Source organism: Euprymna scolopes, chromosome 41 (genome assembly GCF_053919585.1).
Source record: "Euprymna scolopes isolate OS-2025 chromosome 41, ASM5391958v1, whole genome shotgun sequence".
Lineage (NCBI taxonomy): Eukaryota > Metazoa > Mollusca > Cephalopoda > Sepiida > Sepiolidae > Euprymna > Euprymna scolopes.
Genome location: NC_136522.1, coordinates 64,567,577 through 64,595,390, shown reverse-complemented (window position 1 = coordinate 64,595,390; position 27,814 = coordinate 64,567,577). Strand labels below are relative to the sequence as shown.

The 27,814-nt window shown below is 32.1% G+C and overlaps 1 protein-coding gene across 35 annotated transcripts in view; it reads left to right on the top strand.

Annotated features, from left to right (window-relative positions):
• The first annotated feature begins 463 nt into the window (after window positions 1-463).
• The window catches only part of LOC145266555 (mediator of RNA polymerase II transcription subunit 25-like), a 192,523-nt gene continuing 165,172 nt past the window's right edge, over window positions 464-27,814 (top strand). For 19 of the 35 annotated variants that reach the window (XR_013864750.1, XR_013864749.1, XR_013864746.1 and 16 more), the window contains exons 1-10: window positions 468-700; window positions 12,206-12,251; window positions 13,773-13,897; window positions 15,857-15,955; window positions 16,516-16,636; window positions 19,318-19,383; window positions 21,016-21,097; window positions 22,047-22,112; window positions 24,590-24,963; window positions 26,530-26,548. Coding sequence is in view for 26 of the 35 variants with exons in the window: in XM_080122353.1 (XP_079978479.1) it covers window positions 567-700; window positions 12,206-12,251; window positions 13,773-13,897; window positions 15,857-15,955; window positions 16,516-16,636; window positions 19,318-19,383; window positions 21,016-21,097; window positions 22,047-22,112; window positions 24,590-24,963; window positions 26,530-26,548 (1,132 nt within the window). In the remaining 9 variants the exon portion in view is untranslated. Of the gene's footprint in view, window positions 701-12,205; window positions 12,252-13,772; window positions 13,898-15,856; window positions 15,956-16,515; window positions 16,637-19,317; window positions 19,384-21,015; window positions 21,098-22,046; window positions 22,113-24,589; window positions 24,964-26,529; window positions 26,549-27,814 lie in introns of all 35 variants that reach the window. The other 16 variants (XR_013864751.1, XR_013864747.1, XR_013864752.1 and 13 more) reach the window with 4 other exon arrangements.

Genomic DNA, 27,814 nt, shown 5'->3' with positions numbered 1-27,814 from the left:
GTGGAATTGTCTTCCGTTTTCCTGCTTTCCGGCTGACTACAATATGGTTTTGTTCAAGTCTAAAGTAAATAAGTTCTTGATGAGCCGTTCCATATAAGTTATTAAATTTACCAAATTTTCATTACTAATGATTACTATATTGACCAACTTCTACTGTACACTCTTTAACCCTTATCCTTGAGTGGCCTCTGGGCCTTGATAATGTGGTGATGCCTTTGTAAAAAAAAAAAAAAAAAAAAAACCCCCCCTCTCATAAAGTGCTTAATTATAGATTCTACAAGTGCTAATATAAATTATTTTATTGAAAATCATTAGATAAATGTATGTGTGCGTGTGTGTAAAAAAAAAAATGCTAAAGTTGAAATAAATATAGGTTAAGGCTAGTTTTTTTCTGGTCTCAGCAAAAGAATAAGCATGAAAAATTGCTGATGAAAAAAAATGCAGAGTTATCACCCCTTATGTCACCGTTTCGTCCAATAACCGACAGAGGGCAGCACTCAAAATTAATTTCTCCAGAGAAGCCGGATTAAAAAGTCTGTATTTGTTTTTTTTAACCCTGCAAAGAAATGGGTATTACGCCTGATCCACAGCAAACCATCTTTCCACCCGTTTCTGATGTTGTATTTGTGATTGAATCCACAGCCAACCTCGCCGCCCACATAGACGTGCTAAAGAACTCGTATATTATACCTACACTTGAGTGAGTAGCGATTTTATTATCGTGCGACGGTTTCTTTCTTTTTTTTTTTTTTTGTGTGTATACGTGAGTTAGCCATTATGTGAGCTGTTCATAGTGTACGGATGGCCATTAGCGTAATAAGTAGTTTTGTTTTGGTTTGAAAATCAATTTACATCTTTCGATTTATGGTGTCGAATTTAAAAATTTTATTAATTCTATTTCTTATGTAAAATAATATAAGCTTTTCGCATGTTTTTAAAAAGTAATTGGAAACAAAACAATGGCTAACATTTATATATTTTCAGAATATTTTCACATTTGTTTATTATTTAAGCTAACAATTTACAGTAACTACACCGAATGATTTGTTATTGTGTTAAAAAATACTTCTGCAATTTAATGAACCAATGCTATCTTTTTATATAAATTTGTTAAATAAAATTTTCAAGTTAAATAAGTGCTGAATAGTTAACAAATCCAACCTATCGATGTTAAGAATTTTTGGGTTTGTATTACTGTACACATAGATTCGAAAAAGTTGTCACAAAACAAATATATAACAAATGTTATCAAAGGCAAGATAAGTTACTTTTCTACCCAACCGGATGTTTTTAGTGTTTATATTTAATGTAACATGTTTATTCAGCTCGAAAAACATACAGTGTTTACCGATGTATTGGAAAATGAAAAATGGCGGCCGACTCTCTCTCGGAGACGGTAAGTTTGGGAAAAGAAGTTATAAATAAAAGTAAAAATACTGTTAAAAACCCACCGAATATATGTCAGCCTATGTCACGGTAACATATATTTAGCGAGTTTCTAACAGTATTTTGTCTTTTTTTTTATTTATAACTCATTTTCCCAAACTTACCGCCTCAAAGAGAGTCGGCCGCCATTTTTAATTTTCCAATACATCTGTAAACACTGTATGTTTTTCGAGCTGAATAAACATGTTACATTAAATATAAACACTAAAAACATATCCAGTTGGGTAGAAAAGTAACCTATCTTGCCTTTTGATAACATTTATTTGTTTATATATATATATATATATATATATATATATATATATATATATATTTTTTTTTTTTGACAACTTTTTCGAATCTGTGCACAGTAAAACAAAGCCGAATTTTTTTTTATACTTATGCAGAATACGGACCGTACTGAAATAAAAACCTTGTTTAGAAACTCCTTTTTAACATATGGAAGGTAGTGTGATATAACTTCTTTCAGTTAACAAAATATACCGTAAAACTTAAATTTCACTACTTGGAAATACTATCAAAACAAAAGCACGGTATTTTTTTTTTTTTTTTTTTTCTTTTTAAAACGGAATCCCCACTTATTAGGACCTAAGGGCCAGTCGAGGATAAGGGTTATTTTTTTAAATTTAATTTTTTTTTTTTTTATTACATTTTCACCCCAAACAAGGCACATTGCCACTTTGGTGTAGGGGGCTACTATCAGGGGCAGCATCTAGTTGGGATTTGGGCAGCAAGATGTCGGTTCACGTTGCACTTGAACTTCTGCATGTCAGTACAGTTAGGGAAGCAGGAACCTGGAATGGAATTCCAGAGTCTAGCGCCCTAGCGGTTCTGGGGAAGAAACTACTGGAGTAGAAAGATCTTTTACATCTAGGGATCTCTACTGTGTGGGGGTGGGATTTAGCTGCCTGTCGAGCGAGGGTGTCTACGTTGTGAGGGCACAAGTGTCTACAGTTCGTCAGCAGAGCATTCACCGTTAAAATACTTGTAGAACAGGTAGAGGGATGCAACGTTTCGTCGATGGGACAGAGGCTGAAGCTTATTTTTTTTTTTTTCTGGTTTGTATTACTATACACATAGATTCGAAAAAGTTGTCAAAACAAATATATAACAAATGGGTACTAGTGTACTTATTGATCCGTGCTGAAATAACGTTATTATTTAAAACATATTCCTAACATGGGGAGGGTGTTTTGTTTCTATTCTGTACTTTAACCTTACAATTGAATAAAAAAGCATGGTGCTAGTGCTGAGCACTCAGCAGCGTGATCCGCGCTATTTTTGTTAAATCGTATTTCCAAGTTTAATTTTTTTTTTTTATTATTCAATTGTAAGGTTGAAGTATACAATAGGCACAAAACACCCTCCCCTCCCCATGTTAAGAATGGCTTTTTAAATAATAACGTTATTATTTACGTCTGGATCACTCTTTGCACTAGTACCAAAAACGGTGCTTATTCAGTTTATTACCGAAATTGAAGACGCCATTTTTTTTCCACGCACTTGCTATTAAAATTTAAGGGATATATCATTATCTGGCCAAACGATTACTTCCGGAAAGTGAAATAATTTTTTTCACGAAAATAAATAACAAAAAAATAATTGTTTAATTGAAAATGTTTTGATTTAATTAATGAGAACGGCAAAGTTTTTCATGGATCATTTTTATTTTTTATTTTAATAATAAAAAAAAAAGACAATGAAATGACATGAAAATTTATCAAAATAATTGTAAAAACATTAATTAAAAACATTAATTTGAACAACAAATTAATTTAAATTGTTTTTTCTCTTAACGGGGAAGTTTTTGTTTTTTAAACTTGGAAGTGGGTACAGTTCTTTAATCAACCCTAAAATACTTCTTAGCGGACTGTCTCCAACTACATAGATTCAGCTAGATATGACTCCACCAAATGCGTGTAAAAATAATAAATTAATAATAAATTTATTTCCCTTTCCGGAGTAATCGTTCGGCCAGATAATGATATATCCCTTAAATTTTACTAGCAAGTGCGTGGAAAAAAAATGGCGTCTTCAATTTCGGCAATAAACTGAAGAAGCACCCCCAAAACAAAACTTTCATTAAACTTAGAAATACGATTAAAAATATAGCGCGGATCAAGTGCATTAGCACCAATAAATGTTATCAAAGGCAAGATAAGTTACTTTTCTACATAACAGGGTAAGTTTTTAGCGTTTTTATTTAATGTAACATGCTTATTCGGTTCGAAAAAAACATGCAGTGTTTATCGATATTTTTAAAAGACAAAATGGCGGCTATCCCGCTTTTGATTACATTAAGTTTGGGAAAATGAATTAAAACTAAAAAACCTACAAAATACTACTAGAAACCCACTCAATATATGTTAGCGTGACATAGACTGGCATATATTCGGTGGGTTTCTAAACAGTATTTTGTATAACTTTTTAGTTTGAACTCATTTTCCCAAACTTAATGTATTCAACAGAGACCTCGCCGCCATGTCTTTTTCAAATATATCAATAAACACTGATTTTCGAACCGAATAAACATTTTACATTAAATAAAAACACTAAAAACTTATCCCGTTAGGTAGAAAATTAACTTCTCTTGTCTTTTATTTGTTATATATTATTTATTTATTTATTTTTTTTTTTTTTTACAACTTTTTCGAATCTGTGTATAATAAAATAAACAAAACCCAGAACTTTTCCAGAAATAAACAAAAAACATAACCTTTTTAAATCCCACATCTCTACGGGTTTTATTTTATCATAATTTTTAGGATATATATATTTTAAATCCTAAATTCAGCGCCTCTTTATTTTTTCTTCAATCCTTGAAACGGCATTTTTAACAATTAAAAAAAAAAAAACTTTACATTTTTTAAAATCTTTAATTTTAAATTTTATTCCAATTTTATTTATTTTAATTTTTTTTATTTTTAACGAAACATTGAATAAAAGTTTGGGATTCATTTTTTTTTTTTCTGTTTAATTGGATTTGCTATCATCACAAGTTTTAGTTAAATGTAATGTTAAATCGTGTTTGTACTTAGATGTTGCTTCGCTAAAATCTGGTAACGAGTTACAAGACCCAAAAGGCGACCATACAAAATGAAACCATGGTTCTTGAGGGAACGAAAAGGCACTGACTTATTTATTTGATGAGTGGATTTTAAACCGGACATTCAAAATCGGCATAAGTACCGTGTTTTATTCAAATCTGAAATAAAATTAAAAGTTCTGTTTATTTGTGAAAGATTTATTTTTAAAACAAAAGAAAATATTTTTATTTAAAACTCTTGACTTATTCATTTTACTTGTGAAGAAGTAGGTGTATCAGAATTTTTGTAGGAATTTTTGACACCCCTAACACGAAACTGCGAATGAAATATAAAAAACTCGTAATTTCTCTTTTAAAATTGGGTTGTTTTTTTTCTTTATGGATTATACTTCCAAAATTAACTTTTAAAGTTGTTTTAAAAGTAATAGAAATATTTTTTATTTAAAAAAAAAACAGTAATGAATTTTACGAACTCAATATTTTTCAATTTTTAAACTTTAAAAATCTATCAATTTTTCTATTCATTCTATTTTTACGATATTTTCAGGGTCAATGTGAAATTTTATGTTCTTTCCAATAAACCGAATATAATATTTTAGAAAAACGTTTTTTTTTAAATTCACGCCCCCCCCATTTTCAAGTGTCTATTAAAAAGTAAATAATTAATTTACTCACCGAAAAGTAAATAATTAATTTTCTCACAAATTGAAGAGAAAAGGTCAATAAATAATGTATTCAAATTTAAAACAAAAAAAAAGTAGTGTTTTTTAGAATTTTACCTGTAAAGTTCGAAGTTTAAAACCTTTTTTAATGAAACCTTGGTCCTTTCTCCTTTAATTGAAAAAAAAATTAGGGCTTGAATTCCATTTTTCGAGTAGTTATAAGATGGAAAGACAGGGGGTCGAATAATTCACGCCTCCCATTTTGAAATGTCTATTAAAAAGTAAATAATTAATTTATTCACCAAAGTGTTATATATCACAAATTGAAGAGAAAAGGCCATTAAATAATACTCAAATTTAAAACAAAAAAGTAGTGTTTTTTAGAAATTTACCTGTAATGTCCGAAGTTTAAAACTTTTTTTTTTTTAAAAACACTTTTTTTTTTTTTTTTTTAATGGAACCTTGGTCCTTGCTTCTTTAATTGAAAAAAAAAAAAAAAAAAAAAAAAAAAATTAGGGCTTGAATTACATTTTTTCGAGTAGTTATAAGCTTGGAAAGACGGGGTGGAATTATTCACTATTTTTCACGAATACGTTTAGTGTGAAATCTGTTAAACGATAATCCTGCCGGTGCGTGTAAAAAATGTCTACATTAGAAAAGTGCGTTGATTTAATGGTTAAAAAAGGGATACTTATTTAAAATTCAATCTAATAAAAAATTTCAGATTTTTTTATGATATACGTATCCTTTACCGAACGAAGATATCATATTTCAAAAATTATGTAAATTGATAAAATAATTTTATTTTTAATCAAGAAAAAAAGTTTCGCGTCGCCATCTTGAATCCCCCCCAAAAAAAACAAAGGTAGATAAGGCCACAATAATTCAAACTTGCGAAATCAAACCTTGTAATGCCAACGATTTCACATTCCTCGTTTAAAACCATTCTTTATTTTCTTTATAAAGATAAAACTACTTAATTCATATCATTTCTGGAATATATTTTCGTTCCGTAAATCCTAAAGATTGTATATTCTTTTTAAATTTAGGTTGACCTGTGGGCTTGCATCTTTTATTAAAATTAAGGCGGACGTTGGGGATCTGGGTCTTAAGCCTTACCTTATAAATTCCACAATTTTCACTTTTTTAACGTTTTTCTTAATATCATCCAATGTATCAGATAATAAAAAAAAAAAAAAAAAAAACTTTTTAAAATCATTTTTTATTTTTTTTTACTCTAAAATAACCGGACGTAACTCAGCGTTCACTAACAATTTAATAAAAGAAACGTTCCGGGTGAACACTGAGTTACGTCCGGTTATTTTAGAGTAAAAAAAAAATGGACCCTGAGTTCGTGTTTAATTTACTACAACGTTATAATAAAACTGATTTCTTGGCCTTCGAGACAAGATCGAAGTGTAGTATCTGTTCTTCAGATGCTGCACTTCTATTTCTTGTTCTCTTTCAGTGGAGGAGAAATCCTTCACGATTGAGACAATTTTTATTTTTGTACCTTTTCTCCACGTTAAAAAACGACCCTGGTGTCTAACTCTGCCCCGTGGGGAGGCATAGTACTACAACGTTATAATAGAAAATTGAACAAGCCATGAAAAGTTTTTTTTTTTTTTTTTAATTATCTGATACATAAGTCTCTATTGGATGATATTAACAAGAAAAAAGTTTAAAAATGAAAATTGTGGAATTTATAAGGTAAGGCTCAGATTCTCAACGTCCGGCAAAATTAATTTTGGTTTTATTTGTCAGTTTTAAATCCATTCATTATTTTTATATTTTCTCGAATTTCACCCAAGACACATGGTGATTGCTGAAATAGCTTTTTTGTTTTAAAGCTGACGACCACAAAAAAAAAAAAAAAAAAAAAAAGCAAAAAAACAATTATGTCGCTTTTGGCCACCCATACAATGAAAATGGATACCCGGAAAAAATAGAAAGGAGAAAAAAAAAAAAAAGCATGTCTTGCGCGTCTTTCATGCTTGCGTAAACTTATTTTTTGTTTTTCGATGATCTTTGTGATTTTCGGAATATTTATTTACCGCAAAGTTTGCTAAAAAAATTAAAAAATCTGTATGAATTTGCGAATTCCTCACATTTTTTTTTAAAAAAGTTGATCGCTTTTTTTTGTTGTTGAAACATACGGCCATGCTGATTTAAGCGAAAACAAAAATATCAACAAAATCCGTATTTTTTTTATTTTTTTATTTCAAGATTTATTTTTAAAGCAAAAATATAATGTTTATTTTCACGATACTTGTGCAGAACTGTGCTATTTTTATTTTATTTTTAAGAAAAGATTTTTATGTTAAATCCAATTTTTACGGTATCATTTTTTTATGTAGACGCACAGAATAGTTAACAAAACTGCTAAATGACGTTATTTTTCAGCACGGTTCATAAATTGTATAAGTACGAAAAAATAAAATAAAAACAATGCTTTGTGATTTTTCTATATGCCATTTATGTAAAATATGGGGTAAATTTTCAGATTAGGTCCACCTCCACCTCTACAATTTTCTTTTAAATGACCACTCTATAGGTTTTCGGCCATGCTAAATACGAAAATCGTCTTGAAATTTTGCAGAAATAATTAATTATCGAGATATAAAAAGTTGTATTATGCATTGTATTATTTGGCGGCCATCTTTGTTACGCGTGTAGATTTGTTTATGGAGCGCGCGCACGCGCGTAAAAACGATGGCTATTAAAGAATACAATGCATAATACAACTTTTTATATCTCGATAACTAATTATTTCTACAAAATTTCAATGCGATTTCCGTATTCAGCATAGGGTACTCTTGCATAATTTGACCCGGATCCTCGTGATTTCCCGTCAAGCCCGGATCAGGCGAGACCGGCAATCATCGGGGACAACCAAGAGGCGGCTAAGGAAAAAAGGGTTTGTATTACTGTACACATAGATTCGAAACAGTTGTCAAAAAACAAATATATAACAAACAAATGTTATCAAAGGCAAGATAAGTTACTTTTCTACCAAACTGGATATAATTTTCGTGTTTTTATTCAATGTAACATGTTTATTCAGCTCGAAAAACATGCAGTGTTTACCGATGTATTGGAAAATTCAAAATGGTGCCCATCTGTCTCTTTAACACGGTAAGTTTGGGAAAAGATGTTATAAATAATAAACTAGACAAAATACTATTAAAAAACAACCGAATATATGTCAACTTATGTCACAGTAACATATATTGAGCGAATTTCTAACAGTATTTTGTCTAGTTTATTATTTATAATACCTTTTCCCAAACTTACCCTCTCCGAGAGAGAGTCGGCCGCCATTTTGAATTTTCCAATACATCGGTAAACACTGTCAGCTTTTCTTTGATAACATTTATTTGTTATATATTTGTTTCTTTGACAACTTTTTCGAATATGTGTACAGTAATACAAACCCGGAAAAAAAGCAAAACAAAACGAAAAAAAAAAAAACCCTTAAAATTTTCAAATAACAAGAAACCTACCTTTTTAAAAAAAACAAATACGTTGGTAACGTTTATTTAATTTATTGTAGTATTTTTTAATTTTTTTTTTTTTTTTATAATTATCAAGAAGTTTTTTTTTAATTTATCCGCAAAAAAAAGGTTGATTACCGGTATAATTGTTAGGTGTAAGTACAATTTTTTGTTTAATTAGTATTGATTTTTTTTTAATTTTTTTTTTTTTTTCTAATCAGAAACGACTGTTGTACCCGGCAGAATATATTTTTTTATTATTGGAAGGAGGGTTTCGGCTTTTCGATTTGGCACGGTGACCAAAAAGCCTCCTAAGATTCTCCCAACGTTATGTTTTCCTCGGTTGAGTAAGGATTCGTCAATTTTTACAGTGTGCCCCTGGGCCTCCTATCTGCCGGGGATTCATCATGAAATACTCCTGGCAAATTTCCCTCAGAAAGTTCTTCCAATCCGTGTACGTGTGTTCGGATACAACACCGCATTCTCTCAATATTTTTTTTCAAAGGCCCATAAATAGATGGTTTTCACTATTGTTGCAATATCCAAATTGTAACGTGCAAAAAACGATCCTGTGCGCAATGACACCCACTGCCTACATCACCAGAAGCCATCCTTTACGAAATTTCTTTTTTTTAGTAAACATTTATGATTACATTTGTTGCATCTCATTCTTTGGGAAAGCAATTTCTTTTCCCGACAAAAGGAAATTGTCTGCATCGGCGTTTCCATGTTTTTCAAGCATGCACAGATTTATTCCCATGGCTGTCATTATTTTCAGTTGTTACTTTCTTCCAATTCGATTGTCGTCTGCTTACAGTTACAAACTAAAGTCGGATTAGCGTTTCAACATTTGGGCAACGCTCGGTAGATGCCGATGATTGCTGGTCTCGCCCGATCCAGGCTTGGCGGGAAATCACGAGGATCCGAATCAAATTATGTGAGAGTACCCAGCATAGTAGAAAACTTTTAAAAGAAAATTGCGGAGGTGGACCTAATCTAAAAAAATACCGAAAAATGGTAAAAAAAAATCAAATATATGGCGCACGGCACTGTGTGGAAACGGTGTCCCCCTCTGTCTTCTTTTTTTTTTTTTTCTTAGTGGATCATTATCAAATGAACACTAGTTTACCAAATTATCGAAAAAAGAAAAGCCAATATTTAAGTATTTGCGAGAGGTGCTCAATTTCTAATGCAACATTTTAGTAAATCGATAACCCATTTCAGAACCACTCGATGTATTTAGGTTAAAATTTGTGAACTTAGTCCTTTTAAAAGAAGTTTAGCCCCCCCCTTTTGTTTTTTAATTCAAAATTTCGCTTTCTCCGATTATTTGCACGCAAACAGTCATGGCGACTAGTGAAAACAATACGGACCAGAATACCCCTAAAAATAACTTTTTAAAGGTAAATCTTTAATTCTAGCGCATATTCATTGTCCTTAGATTGTAAAGATTGGGTGACAAAACTTGAAGATAGCCATAAATATGAATAGAAAATAGTTGGAGAAAGCGAAATAATAAAAAAAAAAAAAAAAAAAAAAAAAGTTAAAAATAAAAAAGGCTAAATTCGCGAAATTTGGCCTAAAAACATTGAGTGGTTCATAAGTGGATGATCGATTTACTATGTTGCATTAGAAACTGGGCACCCTCTACAAATATTTACATTTTTTTTGGTAAAATTTTACTTTAAGGCCCGTCTCAAGTTCATATAGAAAAAAAAAAAAAAATTGTAGATTTCGGTGTCCTAAAAACAAATCTAACCATTTCCGTCGCAGAGAAATAGTTTTCACGATACAAAGAAATTACTTTTTCAAAATGTGGATGATCACTTTTCCATATAAATTTAACTTAAAATGAGCACCCACTTTCTGGCCACCTAGTGAGGAGGCATCTTTTTTTTTTCTTTCTACTTTCATCTTTCAATAAAGACGCGAGGAAATTGAAAAATAAAGAATTGTGTAATTCCTTAGGTTATCAGTGGTGACTATTTCATAACACGTAAGCGCACATATTTTTGCTGCAAAGAAGTAGTTTTCCAGATATTAAGCGATGTAATTCTGTTATCAGTGGTGGCCATTTTTATACGCATGTGCATATTTTTTATGCATATGCGTAAAAAAATATGCGCGTACAGAAATAACCACCACTGATAACCTAGAATTACATGGCTTAATATCTGAAAAACTACTTGTTTTTCATCTAATTTGAAATTGTCCGTCAAAGATTACTATGCTATGTGAGTGCGTGCACAAATGCACATTTAACAGCCTTCGTTTATGCTACCGTGCGCAGCGTAAACAAAGGTTGTGATATGGCTGAAAATAGTCCCAGTAAAAGTTAAAGAGTGCACGTTAATCAATGGGATAATATCGTGGTAATCATTAATGTAACTTTGGTAAGTCGGATCACTTAAGGGGAACGGCTTATCAAGAATTTGTTTAAATTGGACTTGAAAACAGCCATATTGTAGTCAGTTGGAAAGCAGGCAAATGGAACAGTTCCACAGCCATGTAGTTCTAAGAAAGAAGCTTTGTTCATGGAATCTGTTCAAGTTTAGGCACAAATAAGTGTGAAGAAATTGAGTGGTTTCAGTTAGACGCATATTTTTCATGAAAGTTTGGCGAGGCGGGATTGGAGCTCAGACGAGCACTTGCCATGAAAATAATAAAGCAAAGACAGGCTCACAATATCTCATCCGTGGGAAAGGGGTTGGTAACATATTACTGCAAATATTTGATGCCTCCGTTCAGTCTTGAGACAGTGGACACCACTGTCAGGGTAGCTGTGTGTGTAATTGTGAGGCCAAGGTTGCATAATCCCAACCAGTCCTCACCCGAGTCGACACCGCTTGGGTCCAGTGGCAAGAAGTGGCTCAAGACTGACTGGAAACAATACCGACATAAACCGAGAGCACGTACAGCACCGGGAATTCCCAAATGGTTACCCATTTTAATACTGACCAAGCTCAATGTTGCTTTGCATAAAAATGTACTTTCATGATTGATGGAGATGCCATCATTTTCGGGTGAAATCTAACAAGCCAGATTTCAGTTACCTCCCCTGTTTATTGGTCTTTAGCTGGTTAAAATAGTTTTTAGGGGGTCAAAATTGAAAAAAATCAGTATTCATTTTGTACATTCATTTTTATTTTTAATTGGTTCATATGTGTGGCGTCGTTACAGTGGTAACGTCACCAGCTTTGGATGCTACGGTTTTGATTCTAGCTGATGGCACCAATTTTTTTTATTTTCACTTTTGAAATCACGACTCTATAATATATACGAAATTAGGAAAAATTAAAATATTGTATTTAAGCGTATTTTACACCCGGGCAACTACAATTTTTCTTCAAAAACTGTTTTCATTACCACTTAATTTTCCACTTTATCATTTTTTGTAATTTTTGGATATGTTACTAATTTCGACATGACAATTAAGTAGATACTATTGCCTTTAATTGAAATTCAATATTTAGATTTTCGTTCCTGTTCTGAACAAACAGCTAAAATTTAAATATCTTAGAAATAACAATTATTAACTATTTTTTTTTTTTCCCCAGATATTTTAATGGTGGCCCACCTGACCCGACTGACTATGGATGTGATGTAAGTAAAACTTTTTAACTGCTTATCAAGGTCAAAAGGTACTCAAGGATAAGGGTTAATGAGATGGATAAATTGACAGTTGAATGATGATGAATATTACAAAAGGGTTGAAAATAATAAAAGTAATAAGATAGTTTGTTTGGGAAGAAAATTAAAATGAGAAATGTTTTCATTTTTAACTTTTTTCTTGTTTTTTACTTTTGTAACATCCAGAAGTAAATGTCTAATAGTGAATGCTACCAGGCTTCCCAAAATCATGATGATTCGGGACAGTTATGGCTACAGAATCATGTGTACTTCTGTAACATACTTTTGTTAATACACTTTTTTTGTTGTTGTTAACTATATATACCACTGTTTGACTTGATTTTTACCATCTTGCAAGGTTACAACAATTTTATAGGCAGAAGAATTGTTTTATTTATTACTAGCTGAAATGCCCGGCATTGCCTGGGTGTTTGGAGGTGTATGTTGAGCAAAAAAAAAAAAGTGGTCAATTTTTTTAACTTTGATCTCTTAACATTTATTGTTTTTGGCTCAAATCAAGTTATTAAGTTAGATCCATGTCCAAGGAACCTATATCTAAAATTTCAAGTGTTTAGACCCAAAATTGTCGGAGAAGTTTGGTAGAGTTCTCAAAGGTCAAATCGTTGAACGTTGACTTATTAACAGCCAAATTTCTGGTTGAAAACAGATCACAAAGATTTTCCCAAATCTCAGTACCCTGTATTTCAAATTTCGAGTCTGTAGACTTAAAATTGACAATTATTGCGTAGGGAAATGTACACACAGACACGTTCATTTATATATATATATATATAATATATATATATATATAATATATATATATCCCTTGAGAGGAGTAATTTATTTATTTATTTGCAGACTGTTATCCTCCTTTTCATAATTGTTGTCGTTTCATCACATTTTGGCCAACTCATCCTGTGGCCTTCTTCAAATGATTACCCATGACGGTATAGGAATACTGTGTCTCTTAATTGTATCCCCAGTAATTACTGCCTTCCATAGTTGTTGTCTCACTACGTTTTAGCCAACTAATTCTCTGGTCAGCTTTGGGTAGGATTGAAACTGCCATCTTCAGACAATGCGCACCTGGAACCGTAGGTGCAGTGGATAGAGGCATTGAGTCTGTACGGTTCCAGGTGAGCATTGTCTGAAGATAGCGGTTTTAATCCTACCCAAAGCTGACCAGAGGATTAGTTGGTCAAAATGTAGGGAGACCATTATGGAAGGCAGTAATTACTAGGGATATAATTATGACTCAGTATTCCTATCCCGTCGTGGTTAACCATCTCAAGAAGGCCAGAGGATAGGTTGGTCAAAATGCTAATATTTTCACTAGCCAGCTATTCTTAGACTACTGCTGATTATCTCACATGACATACTGTTACAGTAATAAATTAACATGCACATGGGCACATTACAAGTTTTCCTATTCTTTATTTAGGTTATCTATTTATTGAACATCAATTGCACTTTATTTTTTTTCCTCTCTTCTAGTTTAGCTGTACATTATATGCCCTGGTGGCATTTCACTCTGCCGACATTGCCCCGGAACCTGCTGCTCGTTGCTATGCACCAACAACAAACATCCACACATTCCTCAGTTGGCTTGACAGCATCCCGTAAGTAACATCTCTTCTAAAAATAATCATTCCGATAAATTTTATTAGAAGGATTTTTTTTTTTTTTTTAAACTGTTTGTGTTTTAAGAAATGTTCAGAATGTTTAAAAAATCAGGTTGGAAATTGGTTGATAGGTAGAATTTCATTAACAAGAAAAAATCATAGTGTTATGGAGGTGTTCCCTGGAGTGTTTGTGACAAACCCCCTAGATTTTCTGTACTCTCTACTAGCGATGAGATGATTTCAATATTTTTACAGATTCCGATATAATTACCGATTCCGTTCTTAATTCCTGATTCTGATTCTTTTCAAATCTTTAAATATTTAACTGTAGAGATTTTGTTTTTAAATTTTGGATTACCGTAAAAAGTACCCCCTCATATATGCGTAGATCATTGCAAATAAAAAAATACATTTGTGGGGGGGGGAAGGGTGATCAATAGGTTTTGGTTTTACTGGTTCAATATTTATAATTTTATCATTAGTAGCAACAAATGAAATTTAAATTTTAAACAAAAATTTAAAAAAAATATATATATTGGAATTGGTGGGGGGATATTTGAATCGTCCCATCACTTTATAGTCTTTGAAGTTTTTAACATTTGAAACTATACAAAAAATTACTTTTTATCATTCGTTAAAAAAACCCATCTAGTCAGCAAGTCATTTAATCACCTGCAATCACTGCATCAACTCTCTTGAATTTACTATAATACCAATTTTTTTTTATTTTTCAAGGGATCATCAGTTGTTTACCATGAAACACTGTTTCGAGGATTTAAAAACAAAACAGTATATTACATCATGGCTCCCCAGTAGTGTTGATCAAACACCACCACCCTTAATCTTAGGAAGAAGACATGTTACAAAAATTTGATCCAATTTCCTATTCTTAATTGCAATTACTAACCTTTTCATAGTATAAAAATGAATTTCTTACCTGTGCGATTCATCAATTTCCACATTTAAAATGGATTATATTTATTTGCTGTCCACTCAGCAAAATGTGGCACAAGGCCGGAAAGTGGTAACCCAGCAGGCTCCCCTAAAGGAGGGGCACTCCTGCAATTTTAAAAATTGCCTGAGTAACCCCGTCGGCATTCCCGGTCGGGGCGCCTCAGGCAGCAAGCAATAAACTTGCCCCACCGGAAAGCCCGGTGGCAAGGCCTGGGAGGGTGGACCTCCTAGGTATTACCCAGGCGGTGTACCTCAGTCCAACAGGTGCTGGGCCGGTCTCCGGCCCCTCACCTGTTGGGCTGAGTGTCAAGTGACGGATCCTTGACTTGTACTATCCATTTGAAATGGATACATTTTTTAATTTATCAGTCTTGTATTTATAAGATTTGGATTAATCCATTTAACTACTTATCACCCCCACTATAATTAGTAGTTTGTGTGTATATATATATATATATATATATATATAATATATTTATATATATATATATTAATCTTATAAATACAAGACTGGTAAATTAAAAAATACATCCATTTTGAATTTGGAAACAGATGAATCTCACAAGTGAGAAATTCATTTTTATAACATGAATAGGTTAGATAAAGTAATTAAGAATAGGAAACTAGATCTAATATTTGTAACATGTTTTTTTTTCTCTTAAGATTAAGGGAGGTGGTGATCAACACTGCTGGGGAGCCATAATGTTTTGTTTTTAAATCCCCGAAACAGTGGTCCATGGTAAACAACTGATGATCCCTTAAAAAATAAATTATTACTGGTACTATAGTAAATTCGAGAGAGCAAGTTGATGCAGTGATTGCAGGTGATTGAATGACTTACTGACTAAATAGTTTTCTAACGAATGAAAAAAATAATTTTTTAATTTTTTTTTTTTTTTTTTTTGTATAGTTTTCAAGGTTAAAAACTTCCAAGACATATATATTCATTTTTTTTTTTTTTTTTTTCCTCCCCTTTGATATAAAACATTTTAATGTTAACAGGTTCATTGGCGGTGCTGGAGAAGGCAAGAGTCATATAGCTGAGGGTCTCAGTACAGCAATTCAAGTTTTTGATGATTTCAAAAAGAGACGTCATCCAAGGTAACAACTTTTTATTCTCATAAATATCACCAGAGTATAAGTTCCAATTTGGTAAAAATTAGTATAGCCCCCCCCCCTTTCCTCAAAGTAACTCTTAATGTAATTGTATAAATTACATACAAAGATCATTCCAAAAGTAAAGCTTTTTTTTTTTTTCTTTTTTTCAATTCAAAAAGTTAGAGCTATGGGAGTTGCACCATTTAAAATAAGCAACCCTTTGTGTTCCAGAGTTTATTTTTTTCTACATAGTCACCACCATTCTCAATGCGCTTTTGCTTGGAATTTAGTGACGCATCTCTGCTTCTGATGCACGTCCATGACAGAGGTTACTTAGTGTCTCACACAGTCAATATCTGCAACAGATGAAACTTTCAGGTCCTGAATACATAAGTTCAATCATCATAATGCAATTTGCAATCCTCTCTTATCCATTCAGGCAAAAAAAAAAAAAAAATAGGAGTCATTACTTTTGAAACGCCCCTCAAAGATAAATTAATAAATCAATAGACAAATTACTCATCTCAAATAATAAATAAGCTTTTTATTTATCTTTTTTGCAGTATCAAGCCACAATGTCATTGTGTGCTTGTCACAAATTCGCCACCTTACCAAATACCAAGTTTTCAGGTAAAAAACTATGCTGGCCACACCTGTGAAGAACTTGTCAGCATGATGACCAATGTAAGTTTAAAATTTTTTTTTGGTAATTTTGAATTTTTTTTTTTTTTTCTTTTTTTTTTTAACTCTCAAAACCCACCTGACCTTGTGTCTAACTTGTAAAAAGGAGGTCAATAAATACTTTACGGGCCAAAAGTATTTGCGAAATAATAAATCACTGCAATTATCTTTTCCAAAAATAAAATCTCATTATTACATTAACTTTTACACAATGTGCCATTCTGGTAATTGTACCATCTCATTTAATTCTGAAAAAGAAAACATTAAATCTTATCTTAACTTTTATCCAAAACCTCAGATATTATTAAAGCATAGAATATGATCTTGAATTTAATGCTTTATTTAAACATAATAATTCTATAGTTAAATATTTGCAGTTAAACATAAAAATATTGGAATTGGGAATATAGTATGGTATTGGAATTGGGGGGAGGGAATATCAGAATCGTCCCATCACTAATATAATATATATATATATGATGATGATTGCAACGTCTTGTCAGACGAGTGCCACTCCCTCAGACATTTAAAATCCATGAGCCCAAATGTCTGAGGGAGTATCTATACAAATATGATGTCAAAGAGTCTTAGCTTTGTACGACAGCTAAGTCTCTCTCTCGGTTCAAAATGTTGAGATCCAGCAACAAGCAAGAGCAAGATAGCCAGCAACAAATTAAACTGCAGACCAGCTTAATGCGGGTACTGGTCTTCCGCTTTATGGTTTTTTAAATCAGAGATTTGCTTCTCCTAGAAAGGTTGCCTTCACCACGGCTTACGGGAGCCCTCTCTACCCCAATACACATATACACACACACAAATATACACGGTGCTAGTTGGCCGTTGACCCAGAAAAAGAGTTCATTCGCCCTATATATATATATATATATATATACACACACACACACACAAATGTACGCATATATATATATAATGTGCGGGTCAAGTGTTTGCAAAATTATATTAATAAATCACTACAATTATCTTTTTCCAAAAATAAAATCTCATTATTACTTTAATGTGCCATTATATTAATTGTCCCATCTGTCATTTAATTCTGAAAAAGAAAACATTAAATTTTATGACGTTTCTGAATTTTTGAGATGAGGATTGGTTATTCGTATCATTTCGATGCCTTGAACTACTGTTCTCATCTTGAGTGTGATTTTCACATTTCAATCGATGTAACCTCCGACCACAAGGACTCGTGGGCTAGTGATTAGGGTACTTGAAAAAATCAATTGTAAAAGTGATCTTCTGAAGAGTGAAGGTTCAATTCTTAGTGTGGACGACTGAAAAAATACAATTGCAAATTACTTAGGAACTCTATACAGGTTTAAAAAAAAAAAAATTTTTTTATTTTAATAATTAGGAAACATGAAGTGGGCCAAAAGAGTTTGCAAAAACTGTATATTAACAAAAATGTGATTACATTAAGTTTTACAGTGTGCCATTCTGATAATTGTACCATATCTATATAAAGTAGTGTGTGTGTGTCTGTGTGTACTACTATCCTACAGCCCACATCATTGATCATGACCGAACCTGGCATGATGGTCCCCGACCTAGGAATGATGCACACCATTTTTCAAGCTCAAAGGTTAAGGTCATAGCCTATGTATATATACTCTCCTACAGCCCACACCACTGGACTGATCATGACCAAACCTGACATGATGATGGTCGCTGACCTAGGGATGGTGCACACTATTTTTCAAGGTTAAGGTCGGGACTTTTACTGTGTGGGTTTGCAGACAAATTTAAAAGTTTTTCTTCAATCCTTTGATGTGGTTACTCTTGATCTGCTGCTGTTTTTTTTTTTTTTTGTTTTTCTTTCTTTGCCCTCATTAACAAAACGTTTCACAGTTTGATGGTCTTGCTTCAGATTTTTTGCTATTTCTAAGGTAGATTGTTTTCAATTCAAGTAATTTCACAATTTGATTATTTCCGCTGGATGTCAGCATCTTTCATCTATAATATAAATCTTACCTGTCTGTTTAAATGTATGTATGTCTGCTTAAACTTTTGACAGAGGCAACGTATTTTCACAAGATTGGTATCGTTTTGAAGCTCAAACCATCGGACGACAAATATAACAAAATTTGCTAAAAACATTAATTCCTTCACCCTCATCTGAGCATTTTTCTACAAGGAGGGGTCGCCCCCCTCTTTTTTTTTTTTTTTTTTTTTTTTATATTTTCGAAAGTCATCCCTTCGTTTCAATTGATTAACCTTAATTTAAACCTTTGGCACTTCTGGATTGGTGATGGACGCAACGGCAAAGATGTCATGTTTTTAATTTTTTTTTTTAACATTCTTTTTCTCTGCGGTACAGGTTCAAGCCTACCTTTCTACTACCACTTTTTTTTTCACCTCACACCTCCAAACATTCGGGCAACACCAGGCACCCAGGCTAGTTTAACTATAGTTAACAAATTTTAGTAATATACAAAAACGTTTGGCTCACCTTAAAAGAGGAACATATGAACTTAAATTTATTTTAAGTTAATTTATAAAACTGCATTAGTGTGATTTACATTAATGAACTGCAAAAGATAATAGACGAACCATTAAAATGCATGCAAGATGAAAATGAACACTTTCAGCCATGAGTAGTTTCAGATTTAAAAAAAATTTATTTTTTATTTTTATGTAGTTATCTGGATTGTTTCTATTTTTATTTTCAGAAAGGTATTTCGTTCTCTGTGATATCACCCAGAAAAATACCTGTCCTTTTGCGATTATTCGAAGAAGTAAGTATACGCTTTAAAAATTTTCTCGTCACAACTTCTATTGACTTTCCAATTGACTAGGAGCAAAGTAGCTGGCCTCCAGACGGTTAGAATCTTAAAAAGATCTCTTGGTTGGGATATGAGATAGCAGGTGGATGTCTAACGTCTGGTTGGATGTCCCATCCCAAGCTTGAACAAACTGATGAGAAAATTGAAAAAAAAAAAAGTCTTTTCATTCAAGTGATCTCTTTCCTGGTACAGGCATTAGCAACTCTCTCTCTCTTTCTCTCAAAGCATTCATGAATTCATTGTTGCTCATTCAGAACCCCATACACATTGTTTCTCGAAAGGGTTCAATATATTGTCATAGCTTTCTATGCAATTGTACAGACGGTAGGTTTTATGAATCTTCTAATAAGCACAATGAGATAGGAAATCATGAACAAGATTATCCCTATTGCTTTTGTATTACATCAATCACTTGCTTTCGATAATCTCGCGTTATCCTGATCAAGGGGGTTGAAGTGGGTTCTTGACCTCGCCCACAAACTAGTGGGAGGGAAGGGGGTACCTTACTTTGTCAGTACTGTCCTTCCAATCTAAAGATATGAGTACGGGACTCGGGTGCCATCAGCCAGATGTGAAACTTGCATAACTGAAGTTTGTATTGAATGCTTTTACCGATGTGGCCATGATTACACAGATGTTATAGCATCGCAAATTTATTATTTAAAATGGAAGAAAATAACTACGATTAGCACATGCGCGGTTTGCAAATCACGTCGAAAGCAAGTTTTTTAACTACCCCCCTCCCAGCCTCCTTCAAAACCATATTTTTATACAAAATACATTTTTATCTCACCACCTTTGGGGGGGGGGGTAGTGTAGTGGCTAATCTCTTATTAAATAATTTTTCTAGATGTTACATCTTTCTTTGGGGAGAGGTAGTCTAGTAGTAAATGTTTGTTCATCATGATGCCATCCTCTCAGGCATTATCTCCACTGAAAGTGGCCTATTTGTAAATAATCCATCAACATTATTTTTCTCAAGTAGATTGCGCTCAATATGAATCCCTCGTTTAAATATGTAATTCTGAAGAGAAATAACATTCTGGATGGCCTAATTTGAAATCAGAAATATTTTCAAATTTTTTCCTTTATTGAGCTATTAAAAGAATTTTTTTTTTTTTTTTTTTTAAATATATTTTGGCTCTTACACAGAATCCTTTATATATATATATATATATATCTATGTATGATGTTTGTCACAAAACAAAAATATCATATTCCAAAAATCACGTAAATTTATCAAGTATTATTTTTAACTAAAAAAAACAGATTTTATTATTATTCAAGAAGGGACTGTCTTGCTAACCATTTTAAAACCAAAGGGAGATGATTAAACAAGAATTCAAATTCGTTAGATTTTTGTGATTCCCATTCGCTTCATTTTTTTTTCTTTTTTTTTTTTTTTAAAATAAAAATAAACTTGCTTAATTGATTTACTTGATTTTTGGAATATATTTTAGTTTCGTCGTGAGTATGTACATTGTGCAGATTTTTTGCATTATTTTTGTTTTTTAATATGGGAGGGAATTCTGGACAAGAAACTATTTTTTTATATTACACGGTGCATTTTTGTTTTTTCTGTAGGGTAACATGGATCAAGTCAATCTGAAAGATTGCACGGTTGATCATCGGCACCAAGTGTTATTGACGGGCTTCTCTCTCCCAGGTAAGAAACTTTTTTTTTTGTTTTTTCCTGCATCTGCCATTTCAGCGCTTTTATATTATAAACGTAAAAAACAAATTGAATTTCGACTGAAACGGATGTTACCTACATAATTGTCATGTTGCAAAGAGTAACATATCCAAAAATCCTGGAAAACGATAAGGTAGAAAAATAATCTATAAATATAAAAGCAAAAATGTATGTGTGTGTGTTCGCTTTTTCTATATGTCTACAAAAGGCTTTTTTCAGAGAAGCGGTTGGTCGCTTCACAACTTTTTAAAACTTTTTATATCACATATAAATCGTAATATCTCAGTTAACAAAGCTCGCCTGTCTATTTAATTTGCTCGATTTCGGGAAGATAAATATTCAACATTTGTCGCTCGCCGCATGTGGGTTAGTCTTTTTCCTATAACATCTTGGGAAAATAAAAATCCCGCAGTCAAACTTGACCTGGTTACAAAAATTAGTAATACAGGGTGACCCCAAAAACAAGACATTCAATTGTCTTTCTGAGCATTTTAGTCAACGTTGGAAAAAAGGCCAAAGACCCTAGTGTTTTGATGTGATGTTTTGAATATAATAAACTAGTTATGACCAAAGTTTCATTTCATTTGGACAAAACACTAAGAAATGGGGCCTAATTAGAGTTGGAGCCTGTTTCTTTTCTTTTTTTTTTTTTTTTTTTTTTTTTTTGTCACCCTGTATTTTTTTATTTTAATTTTTAAAATTTTTTGTTGTTGTCTAAATCAAGATATCTTTTATTCATATTAAGCCAATGATAGCCAATGTTTTCTTAAATGATGTTTTGAAACTTCTTGGCATTTTACGTAAAGTGCCCACAAAATTCTAACGATAGCATGGTCCTTATTTTGCATAAGTACCGTACCAACTAAAATATCAAGTATTCTGATTTTTAATTTTTTTTTTTTTTTTTTTTTTTTTTTTTCAGAACGATCACACAGTCCTAGTCTAGAAGAAGAGCGGCAACTCACAGAAATGCTCCGTGCTAAAATATGTGAGCACTTTATTTTATTTATTTATTTTTTTTACTTGAGTCACCACTTATCAAGGCCTGAAAGCCACTCGAGGATAAAGGTTAATGAATGTAAAGTGGTAGTGTAGTAATCGGTAATGGTGTAAATTGGATAGAACTTGATTATTTATGGGGACGGCTCAATAAGAATTTGTTTACATTGGATTTGAAGGCTACCATGTTGTATTCAACTGTGAAGTAGGCCAGCAGAACAGTGTTCAACAGGTGGGCAGTTCTTGGAAAGAAGCTTTGTTCATGAAATGTGCGTTTGGATTTAGGCACAGATAGTGGGGAAAATCATATATAGTGGTTGTAGGTAGTTAATTTTTTTTTCTTAGTCAGCTAACGTACTTCCTAACTTCTGATGTGGTTGCTACCGGAAGTGGTGACAAAGCAAATCATTTCCCTCATTTTATTTTGTGTCTATATCTCCTCTGTGCATGTACTTTTTTAAAAAAGATTTTCCGATTGTTCTTTTATTTAATAATTATTGAAAAGTTTTTTCAGTCTTATTTTAATTAAGAATTATTGAAAACACTTTAAAATACTTTAAAACTATTTTGGGAATATTCTGTATTAGATACGTTATGATGGTTGAAATTTTATTGTGATTTCAATAATTTTATTTTTGTACTTTCAAACATTTATTATATAAGTTAAAATAAAAAATTATTTTTATAATTTCATAGACATTTCTTATAAAAACTTATTTTTTAATTTTATTATTAAAAGTGCAGCTAAAAAAACTAATTGTATTTTTATCTGTAAATTTTTATTGTATACTTTTCAATATCCTTTTCTAAATATTTTATTTCAATAAATCGCTTCACAGTAGAAAAACTGATTTGCCTTGTCACCGCTTCCGGTAGCAGCCACGCCAAAAGTTAGGAAGTACATTAGCTGACTATAACCTATATAACCTTCAGGTTCCAATTGTAGATTTGAATCTAACACTGGACAGTTTTTTTTTGTTTTTTTTTCTAGGAAATATAGTTAATGTAAAAAATCAAAAACCTGAATATATATTTAAAATTTAATACATATTTTTAACTTATCTTGGCTATAAAATTCCAGAAAGGTTGAGAAACCAACATAAAAAGGTACTTCAGTCATACAATTTAACATCAGGTTATATATGTAATTTTGGGGTTCTTGTGAAGACCCCCCCCACCCCCATTAACAAAATAAAATTAAAGAAAATTCTGTATGATGTACATACCCATAATGAAACAAAAATATCTGCCAAAAATCATGTAAATTGATAAAAGTAGTTTTATTTTTAAATAAAATCAAATTTTATGAGTAACAGAAGAGTGGCTATCTTATCCACCATTTTGAAAACAATTAAAAGCAAACAAAGGGAGATAACTCAACAATAAGTAATTGAAGATTTCTGTTGTAATTGCTTATGAATTCCCATTAATCACTTAAAAATTATTTTCCTTATAAAAATAAAGGTACTTGATCCATTTGTGATTTTTGGAATATATTTTTGTTTCATCACAGACATGCATATCATACATATTATTTTTGTTTTTTAATATAGAAGGAATTCTGGATAAGAATCAATTTTGGTGTTTGTTTACAGTGGCGATCTTTTAAACTGACAAATTTAAAAAATTATGAAAAATAGATTCGTTAGATGTATTTTTAACAAAAAAAAAAAAAAAAAAAAAAATCACGTTCCATTTAACAACGGTGGACCATAATTCAAGCCAAGGATTATCTCCCTTGTTTGTCATACTGAATTGGTTACACAAATCTTCCACATTAAAACATACAATAAAATTCCATAATTAAATTCTATTTTTACTTGTAATTTTCTATTGGATCATTTTTTTCGTAATTTTTTTGAATTTATACTAATTTCACTAGGACACAACTACATAATGTTTTCAGCTGAAATGTGTTGGTTTAAAAGGTCGCCTCTGTAAATAAGCACCAGAATTTTTGTTAACTGTGATAAAAAAAAAAAAAATAAACATGTGAATATTTTATCTTTTAGACAAACACATGTCAGGTTAAATCATTCTTACGTACTAGCATGTCATGACAAAATTAATTTAAATTCCAAAAATTACGAAAGATTATCCAGTAGTTTTGATGGATTTATTTTTAACAAATCTTCCACAATTACATTTGGTTTAAAAATGGCGGATCCTTAATTTCATTCAATTGAAGTCAAGGGTTATCTCTCTTGTTTGTCCTACTGAATTGGTCACACAATTCTTCCATATTAAACATGATAAAATTTGATAATTCAATGAATTCTACTTGTAATTATTTTTCTACTGGATCATTTTTCATTAAATTTTTTTTTTTTTTTTTTTTTTTTTTTTTTTTCACTAATTTCCACATGATATGTAATGTTTTCACCTGAAATGTGTCTGTTTTAAAGATCGCCAATTGTTAACTATGATAAACAATAAACATAAATATCTTGTCTTTGTATTTTAAAGCGATCGTGTTACCTGGTAACCAGCAACCGTCTCCTCAGTCCCTCCAGCCTGGTGGCGGTGGCATGGTACCTGGCCAACCTGTGCTCCCGAATCCAGCCAACCACATGCTGGCTGGCCAGCAGCAGGCAATGGGGCAGCAGGTGATGCGTCCAGGGAAACAAGGTATGGCTCACATGGGAGGTCGTGGAGGGGCTGGTGCTGGCGGACCACAGATGCCTATGACCCCACCGCAGGTGATGCCGCCAAATATGTCGCCGCAGAACATGCAGCAACCCCAGCAGCAGCCACCGCCACCAGGACTTCCCCTGATGCAACCAAACATGGGACCACAACAAATTCAGAATGCTGTTCAATCGCGGGTCATGTCGCAAGCGGTAAGTTCATGTTGTTTCAATTTCAACTTGTTATAATAAAACCACCATTCTTAATGTCAAGAATGAGGGTTCAATAGAAACGTTTTAATTTGAATAAAATAAAATATGCATTAAGTGCACTTGAAACCAAATCAAGCGCACTTGATGCGTATTTTATTTTATTCAAATTAAAACGTTTCTATTGAACCCTTATTCTTGACATTATTCTCGCGTTACCTACGCACAGTTCAAATGTTTCAAAATATGACCACCAGATACAACGCATGGCTCTATACAGACTTCTTTCTCCAACTTTACAACATGGCAAGGAAGGAAAGGAAAAAAAAACCCAAAACAACACACTGAAGATGGAGTCTACCTCTGAAATATATTTGTGATAAATTTCAAACAAAATATTTGTTTATTTTCCTTATATTACATTGTGATTTGCTTTCAAGATCACTTGATGCATATTTTATTTTATTTACCATTCTTAATATTAGTGTTTCTTTAAAAAATTATTTTCATAAGGGAGTCACCACTTATCAAGGTCAGAAGGCCACTTGAGGATAAGGGTTAATGAATGTAAGATGGTAGTTTAGTAATCGTTAATGGTGTAGGTTGGGTAGAATTTGAATTATTTAAGGGGATGGCTCAACAAGAACTTGTTTACATTGAACTTGAAGTCTACCATATTGTCATTGGCCGGGAAGCAGGCCTGTGGAACAGTGTTCCACGGGATGGCAGAAACTTTGTTCATCGAATCTGTTAAGATTTTTAAAGCAAATTGAATTTTATGAGGAAGCGAAGAGGGGGATAGGAACGACCATATTGTTTTAAATTTTGTGAAAATTCAAGGGCGACAATTTAATTCGGCCATAGAGATTTTGTTTCTATTCAAAATGATTAAAACATTTTAATCGCTAAAAATCGAAATGTTGAATCCCTCTGCCTGTTTTACAAGTATTTTAATGGTTGATGCTTCGATGAATTACAAGCTCTTGTACCCCCCCCCCCCCGAACAAACCTGATGAGCAGCTAAATCCCAGCCCTACACAGATCCTTAGGTGTAAGAAAGCCTTCTACTCTAATAGTTTCTTCCCCCAGAACTGCTGGACTTATCAATTCCCTTCTGGTTCCTGCTTCCCCCAACTGTACTGACATGCAGAAGTTCAAATGTAATGTAAACAGACATCTTGCTGCTCAACTCCCTACATAGTATCCCTGCAATTTATGTCCCTGATAGTACATGAAAGTGGCACTGTGCCTTGTTTGGGATGAAAATGTAATATAGAAAAAAAGCAAAATCAAGAAAATCAATATTTGATTTTCTTGATTTAAAACAAAAAACAAAAAAAAACAAAGCTGCTTGATCAATTCAGACGACTTTTGGAATATGTCTTCGTTCCATGATGAGTATGTTCATCATAAAAATTTATCTGTATTTTCTTATTTTATTTTTTTTTTAATCAAGTGTAATTCTAAATAAGCACCAAAACTTTATCAAATTTTAAATGCAAATTTTTTTACTGTTTTTACAAATGTTTTAAATTTTGTTTTTATTTATTTATTTATTTTTTTTTCCAGAATGAGGAATCCATGATGGGTAAGTGTTTACATTTTAAGATTTTACATGATTGAATGAAAGTTTTCCTGTAGAGATTTTGGTCTTTTTTTTTATACTTTTAATAAAGTTGATGCCATGAAAAAAATGTCCAGTGCTTCTATATTAAAATAACGAAAAAAAAAAGTATTTCAAGCAAAACAAATGGTACCTACGTAATTGTCATATTGCAAATAGTTATGAAAAATAAGGTGGAAAAATAATTATTCCTAAGACATTTGTAAAATCTAGCGATTTGGTTTTAAAATCTTCTGATTTGAATTGGAGGGTTGACAGGGGAGGTAATTAAGTTTTTAATTTCTCACAAATTCAATCAGTCCTTTTTTTTATGAAAAAAAAAAAAATTTATTTTAAATTCAAACAGTTAAAAAGTTATTTTAAAAAAAAAATTCACAAATTACATGTATATGTTATGTCTATTTGTTTTTGAAATAAGTTCTATCTGCTTTCAACTGAGTTACTCCCCCCCCTTTTTTTTTTTTTTTTTTTTTTTTTTTAATCATGTGATCCAATATGTCTGACCCAGCATGTCGCCTTATCGGAACTGTTTTTACCCTTATTGTAATTGTTTTTCATGAATAATTATTTTTCTACCATATTTTTCAACTTTTTTCCGTAGGCTTCATTTAGAATATCTTTTTAACCGGCATTATCAACTTTTATGCAAATATAATAACTTGTCTCATATTTTGTAGTTTTCAATTCATCTGCTAACCAGCAAACATTATAGCTTGCCTATGAATATCATTTTGCTAACTACTTTCCTCTGACGATAAGAGCCTATAGAATAGGGACAACGCATTGGAATGTTCATTTTAACATTTCATAAACAACTTTTTGTTATTTCCATTAGTAGAAGAGTTCCTTGTGTCGAGACAAAGATTAGATATCCAACAATTAGAAGCCTGTTGAAGGAGAAAGAAAGACCGGTGTTCAGTGTATATATGTATGTAGAAGCGTGCGTCCGATAGACGGGGCAAAGGATTAGTTAGTATCTCGTAAGAAAGAATAGGTGTGTGTGTGTGTGTATCTTCTTCAGAATGTTCGTTTGAATACAATGTTCATTTCAATACTGCACGTGAGATAAATGTGAGTTAGAAGAGTCATAGCTAGCTTGTCCGCTAGTGTCTCTTTTGTGTATGCATGTGTATATATAAACTCAATTAAACAGTTCACAAAACAGAACAAATACATTTTAGATACCTTTATTGTGACCGAGACAAATAAAAATCTTTGTCTGATTGGCAC